General features: G+C 43.2%; 1 protein-coding gene across 1 annotated transcript; it reads right to left on the reverse strand.

The window, feature by feature from the left end:
- Positions 1-9,600: 9,600 nt before the first annotated feature.
- On the reverse strand, positions 9,601-10,398 carry LOC141631673 (uncharacterized). The gene has a single exon (XM_074444312.1). The coding sequence runs from the start codon at positions 10,396-10,398 to the stop codon at positions 9,601-9,603; it is 798 nt and encodes a 265-aa protein (XP_074300413.1).
- Between the last annotated feature and the right edge of the window lie 609 nt (positions 10,399-11,007).

Below are 11,007 nucleotides of genomic sequence, written 5' to 3' on the forward strand. Positions count from 1 at the left end.
CATATAACAAGCAAGAGAAAAAATGTTTGCAAATATTACTAACTAAACAATTCAAATATGTAAACAATCGAAAGATGAACAATGATAGAGAAGAGATTATACCAATATTGAAGACAAAGTTGCAATCTTTGATTAAATAGAAGAATAATCTTTACCAATCTTCAATTAACAACCCAATACTAAATGTAAACAATTGATAACAACTAATTCTAAGCTAATCTATGAAGTAATTAATATTTGATTAAGGAAAGATTAAAGTTTTGATTAAGGGTGTGCATAAAATTAGGGAAATAATTTCAGATCTACGGTTATGTGCACAAATGATTAAGAGAAGGGGTATTTATAGGTTATACACCAATTAGGGTGGAAATTACAAAGAGGGGCATAATGCGGAAAAGGGGCTCCCAGCCGGTGGACCGGCTGCCAGTGGTCTGACCGGCTGAGAGTTCCCTGTAAGAAATGAGCTTAGGGAAATGTCATTAGGTGCTTCTGGCCGGTGGACCGGCTGCCGCTGGTCCACCGGCTGGGAGCTTATTTGACTTCTCCTTGTTGACTTTTGTTCTTCATCCTGCACTCGCAGCCGGCTAGCCGGCTGCCGGTGCCTTGCCCGGCTGGGAGTTCACTGGAACTTCTTCCTTTTTCTTGTTCTCCCAGCCGGGTGGCCGGCTGCCGGTGGCCCGACCGGCTGGGAGTTCTCTGTAACTTCCTTCCTAAAGTATTGTTGCTGAGTGTTGGGGGAGTGCCAGCCGGCTGGGAGCTCCTCTCAGCATTTCTTCCTCCTATCTTCCTTCTAAGTCTACCAAATCATATCGCTTGCTCCGATTCCTCCATTTCCACTCCAAAACCTGCAAGATGGACATAATATCATAGACTAGGGAATCGGGGTACAAAATGAAATGCAAGACATAGAAAACCGACTCGAATTGAGTCGGAATGCATGAAAATAGGGAGGAAGTTCGTGTAAATGAATACTATATCAAATCACCCCACACTTGATCATTACTCCTCCCCGAGTAAGTGGGTGAGTCAAAACAAGACCCTTATTCAACTATAGACTAACTATACTAATAATATCCAATGGAAGGCAATTAACGGGCCTCCTCCGTCCCTTCAACTCACAATGAAATGCAATGAGGTATGTACTCCTTTGCAAGACAAGTGGGGGCTTGCGGAAAAATGCAATGCATCCAACATGTAAGCACGAAAGCAAGTAATAGAATGCATCTAACAAAAATGGTCCACTTTCCTCATCTAAGTGGCCGAGTTTTCATCACAAAAACATGGTATTGGTCGGGAAATATCGTCTCAGAATTCCAACGGAGGTGCCAATCCCCTAAGGGTGGCCCAAGCAACCCCTATGTGACTACCAAAGCTCAAGAAACAAATTCAAGAGTGAGGAAAGGGGAAATAGAGCTAGTCCTCAAAGGTTTACAAGACCGACACAACATTCAACCGAAGACCCATGACTAAAAGGACCCAAGTCAACGACATCCTCACGGTTTTCACTCGTCATTCATTTTAAGAACGGGTGTTTTTGTGTACGAAAAGTAGCCAAAACACTCTCCTACTACGACTCGTGAGAACCTGTCCGCAACTAATGTATAAGACAATCCTATGACCAAGTGAGATGCAAAAAAAAGTAATGCACATAATATGAAACAAGGGTTGTAATGGGGCTAGGGAGTAGGACGAAACGGGATTGTTGCAAGCAACATTTGGATATGTGAGGTTCAAATAAAGAATAGTCAACACATCACTCTTCCCACTTCTTATTGCAACACATGAGACACGTCTATGCCGTAACATATAATTGATTACCAAAACTATGCAAAAATTGCATAAACCCAACTCAAATTGGAAAAACTTGAAAATACTCCCATTATTTCAACAAATGAGTAACGTCTACACCCTAACAAGAGTTCGTTTTCCCAAAATCAAGCAAAAATAGTGTAAACTCGACTCACTTTGGAAAAACATCAAATGCCCATTATTTTAGCAATGGCTTTTTCTACCCCTTAAATGATGAGTAGGGGTGTTGCTTGCTCTTTCTCTATTTCTAAAACAAGTATTTACAATCACAACTTCTCTTTTTTTGCATTTTTCAAAACTTTTCTAATTTTCTATTTTGTTTTCCATTTCCATTTCAAAACCTCTTATTTATTTGCAATTTGCCAAATAGAAACCAAACTCCCGACCCAAGTGAATGCACATGTCATCCACTAACATAGGACCCAACACATCTCCTAGCTCACTACTACAAGTACAACTCATTCTTGATTAAGAAAGGTCATTATGGGATGTAACTTGTATTGTGGTTATTCCAAATGAAATAGTCTAAGGCTCAAAGGTGGTGCATCAAAAAGGGAACTAATGTAAGGGTCAAAACAAGGCTTGATTAGGCAATGTGAGGTTCAAATATGTTCAAACAAGTTTGTTTCATAAAATGTGCATAAAAAGGAAAGCAACTCATGGTCCAAGGACGGAATGACACACTTATGCGTCTAGACAAAACACGTCTCGCGAGGAGACCTACTCACAATCCTAAGCGGAGGTTGGGTATGAATGCACCGACCGGAGAAGGCTCTAATCCTCACATATGTGTAGCTAGGTTGAGACCTAAGTCTAGCCTACGGCCATAGGTCTCACAAGGTGGTCTATACTCATTGGACAAACTCCTTTTTCCCATGAATAACTGAGTGGTCACGGGTGCTAGCCACGGGGAGGGGGAAGGCACATTTGGAACATGTTCATCCTTGGGGTATTTACTTCCCTCCCTTGACCATATTTCAAGCAAAACATTTATATAAAAACTTATGCAAGACTCTATGTAAAAACAACAAATATATACATTTGACAAATGCATACGAAATTTAAACAACCAAGAATTTAAACGTGCAATAAATTTGACTAATCCTAGCAACACATCAACACCAACTATCCAAAGTTCCCCAAAGGAACATCCAAGGCACAAAAATCCGATCCTCCTCCATATTATATAACAATGAAAAAAGAGAAAGAATGAAAAAGGAGAAAGAAATAAGAACGTCTATACCAAGCGGTCTTCTAGTCTTATTTTTGCCTTGGATAGTCAATGTACCTATTCCACTTTGTTAGCCAAACATATATATACAATGCAATATATATTTCTTTGATTTTTGAAGGTTTTTCTATTTTTTTGAAATTTTTGAAATTTTATCAATCTTACAAATTTATTTACAAATATATACAAAGTAGATATTTCCCTCCCCACACTTAAGATTTACATCGTCCTTGATGGAACGAAATGTAGGGAGGAAGTAGGAAAATTGAAAGACATATTTTTGTATTTTCGATTTTTTTTTAAATGAAAACGTGTTTTTGTAGTGTTTGATATTTTTGAAGTTGGATAACTTGTTTTTGTTTTTTTTTTTGGGCCTCCTCCCCACACTTATTATATACAATATCCGGTGACGGAGTAAGAGTAGATAAGAGGCAAATATGAAATAAAAGAACGTATTTTTGGGTTTTTTGATTTTTTTTGAAAATAAAAGACATGTTTTTGTATTTTTAAATTTATAGGATCTCCTCCCCACGCTTATTTATATACATAGTGTATGGAGGAGATTCGGAAATTAAAATGCATGTTTTTGCGATGTTTTCAATTTTAAATTTTTTTTGTATTTTAAAATTGGGGATGCAATGCATGTTTTAACTAAATGCATAAATTGAAATACGATTCAAGCTAGCCTATATGAATGCAATCCTATATGTGACAATTTTTACATAATTGAAATCTAATGCAAGTCTAAAAGAATGCAACTAAATGATTAGTTATCCTACATATTGTACAACTAACTAAATGCATACAAAAAGGGAAATATGAATGAGAAGTTTGGATTTTGGGAGATCATACTTGGCATTTGGATTGAGAGGGAGAGAGGAGGGCCATCATTACTTGGCCTCCTCAATTTCGGTGTCATCACCGTCATCATTGTCATCATCTTCATCATTCCCGGTCCCAAACTCGGATGCACAGATGAAGTCATCCGCGTTCATGGGCATGTCCGAGACGAATGTCCCCGCTTCCCTGGTCATATCGATGAACACCTCCTTGCTCCTTCCCGAGCCACTAGCACCTCCTCCCTCACCCAAAATGGAAGGGGCGCCCCCAAAACATCGAGTGTCGTGCCCCTCCCCGTGAGTGGAAGGCGGGGTGGGGAAGACGGGGGCACTATAGTAGTCGGGGCGCATGTTGATATCGCCGTAGAGATATGTCCCGTCCTTCGGATGGCCACCATCCGGAGCAAGATAGTAGGAGGGGTGAAGGCCGCAGGGGTGCTCGTATCCCCGCCGTTGGTAATCATCGTAAACCAGGAACTAGCCGACCGAGTGGTCAAAGTAGATACGGTCCATGCGTTGTTGTAGACCGAGCCGCTCACTAGCGGCGGTTGCCATTCCCAATTTCATCTCCTCCATGAAAGAGATTAAGTCGGTGTGGAGCGGGATTTGTTATTGCGGTTGTTGCCTTGAAGACCCTTCACCATGTTGGAAGGGACCGGGAAAGAAAGGGGAGGTAGGCATTGTATACCACAAAGTGGGTTGTGCGGTCACCGAGCACTCACGCGCATAGACAAGATTGGGATTTTGTTGTTGGGCGGTAGCGGTGTCTTCATCCGCCTCAATTTCAAGCAAGTAGTGCGGTGAATTTGTCACCACTTTCATTCTCTCGGGATTGGGGAGTGGAATTGAATTTCTATCCACCCCGTTCACTCGGATTTGCCAATAGTTTTGCTTGTCACGGGGGTTCTTCTTGATCCAATTAAGGGTATATTGGATGTAGTCCTTGGTTAGCATTGTTTTCCCCATTATAAACCGCATCCCATTCAAGTTGAGCTTCCGGATGAGGCGCTTGGCAAGGTGGGTGATGAGTCCACCCACCACAATTGGGTTTGATTGGCCCGGAGAATTAGTTAAGCGGTGAAGATGGAGGGCCATATGGTGCGCAATGTCGATTTTGAAGGTGGTGGGGGTGGAACAAAGGTAAGAGCCAAGAATTTCCAACTCCGTTCGGATGTTGTGATTCTCATCACGGCCAAAAACAGTCCACCCCATGTACCGGTGCCAAATTCTAATTGCGGCATTGTGACAATTATTTGCCGCTCTCTTGAACTGAGGGTTGTCATCAAGGCCGGTAAGGGCCTTCCAAACAACACCATGGTCAAATTTTTTGGGGGTTTATGAGGAGGGCTCGGGTCTAGCCCAAAATGCGAAGCAAAGGTCGGTAATGTCAAAGAGTAATCCTTGTTCATCAGACGAAAATGCAAGAATGCGACCTTTTGATTTTGGCGGTGTTTATCAATCCTTAAGGAGCTCAAAAATTCCCAAGTAAGACGGGAATAGGTTTTCTCATGTATGTCATACATGAATTTCATACCAACCCCCTCAAATAAATCATGGGTGACACGGTCTAACCCTAATTCTCTCATCCATTGGCGATCAATAAATCGATTCGGGGTGAGGGGACATTGTTTGAATAATAAAAACTTACCTTTCAAAGTAACGGAGCTAAATTTGAGGTTCGGGAATGCCGGATCGGGGCTCATATCGGTAGTCGCGACCGCCACGAGTTCCGCTTGTTATAGTGCCAAATCCCCCTTTCGGACTCTCTTTTTTGGTGCCATGGGTGTATTTGTGAGAGGATTAGTGAAGGGGAGGGAGTTGGTGGTTGATTGTTGGTGTTTGTTGGTGGATTGGAGGTGATTGGGGGTGTTTTGGAGGAGAAAGGGGAAAGTTAGAGGGAGGAAGTGTTGTGGGAAATTATGAGGAGTGATATTGATTTTTGCGTTTTTTAGCCCGTCAGAATACTCCCAGCCGGTCGAGGGACCGGCCGCCGGTGCCCCGGCTAAGAGTACAGGCATATTTCGGATTTTTCCAAAAACTATCAGGGAACTCGGAGCCGGTCCAGGGACCGGCCGCCGGTGCCCCGGCTGGGAGAACATAAAAAAGCTCATTTCTTCACATATGTAGTCCCAGCCGGCAGGGAGCTACACTTCCTCCTTTTCGTCTTTTTCACCAGTTTTCCAAGTATTTGCACTCCCAGCCGGTGGACCGACTGCCGGCCTACCGGGTGGCAGACACCTCTCCTTAATTCTCAGATTTTTTCTTCAAAGTTACAGGGACTTCCCATCCGGTCTAGGGACCGGCTGCCGGCCTACCGGCCGGGAGTACACTTCCGCGTGTTTTCTCCAATATGCCCCTACTTTCATATCACTTCTTCAATTGGCCTCGAATTACGTGTTTTCGTCTTTCTAAGCCGACTCATTAAGTCGGGAAGTGTCCAATTGAAGGTTATGCGCTTGTTCTTCATCAAATCCCGATTTTCTTCAAAATGACACCCTGTCATCAATTAAATAGCCAAGTACAAATGATCCAAAATTCTCATTACCTATCTATATGCATGCTATGTACAAATGGTGGTTCTTGTGGGACTCCACCAAACCATTTCTTGTTCAAGTTGAAATTACTCATCCCCCAAGGATGGGGGGTCTTCCAAGTCAAGTTCACCTCGGGTCTCAATGGATTGACCCTCATTAAAGAATTTCACCCTTTATCCATTCACTTTGAAGCACTCACCTTTGTTATTCTTCAATTCAAAGGAGCCATAGGGAAACACGACCACCACCTCAAAGGGTCCCGACCATCGGGACCTCAACTTTCCGGGAAACAATTGGAACCGGGAGTTGAAGAGTAGGACCTTGTCTCCTACACCGATTTCTTTCCTTGTAATCTTGGAATTGTGCCATTGCTTAGTCTGCTCCTTGTAGAGTTTGGCATTCTCATAAGCATCCATCCTCAACTCATCAAGCTCATTAAGTTGGAGGAACCGCTTGTTGGCCGCGGCATCTAAATCATAGTTGAGCTCCTTAAGAGCCCATCTTGCCCGATGTTCCAACTCAAGAGGTAGATGACAAGACTTGCCAAAGACCAAACGATAGGGAGTGGTGCCTATTGGGGTCTTGTAAGCGGTCCTTAGAGCCCATACACATCATTGATTTTGGTGCTCCAGTCTTTTCTAGACTTGTTCACAACCCGCTCTAAAATAGCCTTGATTTGCCGATTTGATTCCTCCACTTGCCCATTGGTTTGGGGGTGGTAGGCAAGAGCTACTTTGTGTCGGACGCCGTATTTCTTGAGTTGAGCATAGATGGTGAGGTTAATGAAGTGTGACCCACCATCACTTATGACGGCCCGAGTTGCTCCAAAGTGGGGAAATATGTACTCCTTGAATAGTTTGGTCACCACTCGTGAATCATTAGTAGGGGCGGCTATTACTTCTATCCACTTAGACACGTAGTCCACCGCAACCAAAATGTATTGGTTTCCAAATGATGACGGAAACTGTCCCATGAAGTCCATACCCCATATATCAAAGAGTTCCAATTCCAAGATATTGTTCAAAGGCATCTCATCACGTCTTCCAATGTTACCTCTTCTTTGGCAAGAGTTACATGAATGAACCATGGCATAAGCATCCTTAAATAGGGAGGGCTAATAGAATCCACAATGAAGGACCCGAGCTTGGGTCCTAGAGGTGGAAAAATGCCCTCCATATGTTGTAGCATGGCAAGCTTGAAGGATTGCTTGACCTTCCTCATGAGTAACACATCTTCTATAGATTCCATCATTGCATCTCCTATATAGGAAAGGATCTTCGCACACATATCTCCTAGACTCATATCTCAATTTCTTCCTAGATTTGTTGTCAATTTCCTCCGGGATAAAGTTAGAGCTCAAGTAATTAGCAATATCCGCATACCAAGGGTCGGAGTGCGTGATAGCTAAGATAGAGTCGTCGAGCAACCACTCATAAATGGGAATACCATCATCAACATCCCTTCGGGCTTCTCTAGTCAACCTTGATAGGTGATCCGCAACAAGGTTCTCGGATCCCGGTTTATCTTTGATTGTGACATCGAACTCTTGCAAGAACAATACCCAACGGATCAATCTCGGTTTAGCATCCTTCTTGACCAAAAGTTGCTTGATGGCTGTGTGATCCATATAGACGATGACTTTGGAACATAAGAGGTAAGGCCGGAATTTCTCAAAAGCATACACCACCGCCAACATTTCTTTCTCTGTGGTGGTGTAATTGCATTGAGCATTTTCTAAGGTCTTGCTTATGTATGCTATCACATGGAGCTTCTTGTCTTGCCTTTGACCCAAGACCGCCCCCAATGCAAAGTCACTTGCATCACACATCAATTCGAAGGGGATGTCCCAATTGGGTGATTGTATTATTAGAGCCGATATAAAGGCTTGCTTGAGCCTAAAAAAACATTCAACACAAGATTGATAAAATATGAAGGGAGTGTCCTTAGCCAAAAGTGAGGTGAGGGGTTTAACGATTTTTGCGAAATCTTTGATAAACCTTCGGTAAAACCCCGAATGGCCTTAAAAACTCCTCACACCCTTGACATTTGTGGGTGAGGGAAGTTTCTCAATCACCTCAACCTTTGCTTTGTCCACTTGGATCCCCTACTTAGAAATAACATGCCCTAGAACTACTTCCTTTTGCACCTTGAAATGGTACTTCTCCCAATTCAATTTTAAATTATATCGGATGCATGTTTGGAGCACGAGGGAGAGATTCTTTAGGCAATCATCAAATAAGGTGCCGTGGACACTAAAATCATCCATGAACACCTCCATAGACTTCTCAATATACTCAGAAAGGATAGACATCATGGCCCGTTAAAATGTTCCGGGAGCATTGCAAAGGCCAAATGGCATTCTTCGATATGCGAAGACGTCGTAAGGACAAGTAAAGGTAGTCTTTGCTTGATCATCCGGGTGAATGGGTATTTGGTAAAACCCGGAGTACCCGTTAAGAAAGCAAAAATACTCGTGGTTTGCAAGTCTCTCGAGCATTTAGTCAATGAAGGGTAAGGGGAAGTGATCTTTCATTGAGGCGGAATTAAGCTTCCTATAGTCAATACACATTCTCCATCCCGTGACCGGTCGGGTGGAGATGAGTTCACCATCCTCATTCTCAACCACGGTCATACCGCCCTTTTTGGGGACGATTTGAACCGGGCTAGCCCAATCGCTCCCCGAGATGGAGTAGATAATTCCGGCCTCAAGCAACTTATCGACTTCCTTTCTTACCACCTCCTTCAATTTCTCATTTAACCTTCTCATAGCTTGGGCGGAAGGAGTGAATCCATCCTCAAGTGTGATGCGGTGCATGCATACTCGGGGATCGATTCCCGTGAGGTCATCAAGGCTATACCCAATGGCTTTCTTTTTTTCCTTAAGAACTTTTAAGAGTTTTTCTTTTTGGGAAGCCATTAGGTCCGCATTGATGATCAACAGGGAAGGAGTGTGCCACATCGAGATAGGCATACGCAAGGGAGGGGGGTAAAGGTTTAAGATCTACCTTTGGAGGGTTCTTACCCTCAACTTCATCCAAGATAGGTGGTAGAGCTTCATAATCTTCCTCCAAATGCTCCCCCGAGCATTTGTCCTTAGCTTCTTCAATAGCAGCTTCTTCTAACATGTCGATGGAGTAAACACTTTCAAACATAGGTTGTGACATGGCTCCGGTCAAAGAAAATTCAACTACATCCCTCCCACCTTGAAGGTGAGTTTCCCCTCCTTAACACTAATATTAACATCTCCGGTTGCTAGGAAGGGTCTTCCTAGTATAATAGGCGTTTGTTGATCCTCCGGGATGTCAAGCACTACGAGATCCACCAGGATGTAGAAATTGCCAACTTTAATCGGCACGTCCTCAATCACACCCATCGGTCTTTGCACCGATCTATCAGCTAGTTGTAGTGTCATGGAGGTAGGGATCATGTCATGTAACCCGACTTTCCTCGCAATGGGAAGAGGTAGTATGCTGACACTAGCACCAATATCACAAAGTGCCCTCTTAATGCTCATGTTACCCACCGTGAAAGGGATGGAAAAACTACATGGATCTTGTAGTTTCTTCGGCATGGGATTGAGTAAGATCGCACTACATTCCCCTCTAAGAGAAACTAGACCATCTCCTCCAATGCTTCTCTTCTTGGTCAACACATCCTTCAAGAATTTTGTGTAGAGCGGCATTTGTGTCACTACGTTGGTGAAAGGTAATGAAACTTCGAGCTTTTTCAACATATCCAAGAATTTGGAGAACTTCCTCTCCTCATTCATGACTCTACTTCTATTAGGAAATGGAATTGGAGGGTTATTGGCCTTTTCGGGAGTTGAGGCTTGCTTTGTGTTAGCTACTTCATTTGCTTCTTTTCCTTTCCCTTGGTCTCTTTCAACCACTCTTTCTTGGTTTCTTTCATCCACTATTTCCTCCAAAACAAAGTTCTCATCATCTTCAATATAGTCACTCACCTTCCCCTTCTTAGTGTTGTCCATTCTACTTGTTGGTGAGGGAGGTGGACTCTCCTCACCATCTATCATCACATCTCTCTTTCTCTTTGGTTCATAGTCCTTGTAAGGGTACTCCAAGTCTTTTACACTCCTCAAGGTCACCACGTGAGCTTGTTGGTGTGGTGGTGGTCCATCCCTAGGATGAGAACCTTGAGGAGCAATGAATGTGGAGCTCTTTGTGAAGAATAGGGGCTTTGGCTGGCCATATATGAATCAAATGTCCTTTGATGTGCTTGGACATTTGAAAGTTCGGTCTTCAAACTTTTGAATTGATTGTGAACTTGGGCCTCTCTTCTCTCGGCTTTGGCATCCATTTCCTTTAACAATTTCTCAAGAGATGAGGTGGGGTTGGGTGGTTCTATGTATTGTTGTTGATTTTGTGGAGGTTGGTAGGAATTTTGTTGTTGTTGATACCCTTGTTGGTATCCTTGTTGTTGGTTGTATGATTGTTGAGGTGGTTGGTTTGGTTGATAGCCTTGTTGTTGGTATGGAGGGTTGCGGTTGCGGTTGCGGTTGCGGTAGTTGTCTCTTTGATGAGGTGGGATGCAGTTTGGATTTTCATGTTGCCTTTGACCTCGTTAGTTGAAGCATTGG

The sequence above is a fragment of the Silene latifolia genome, chromosome Y, assembly GCF_048544455.1.
Source record: "Silene latifolia isolate original U9 population chromosome Y, ASM4854445v1, whole genome shotgun sequence".
Taxonomy (NCBI): domain Eukaryota; kingdom Viridiplantae; phylum Streptophyta; class Magnoliopsida; order Caryophyllales; family Caryophyllaceae; genus Silene; species Silene latifolia.

Excerpts from the sequence above, each read along its gene's own strand:
- LOC141631673 (XM_074444312.1), bottom strand. The coding sequence starts at position 10,398 with ATGGACAACACTAAGAAGGGGAAGGTGAGTGACTATATTGAAGATGAT.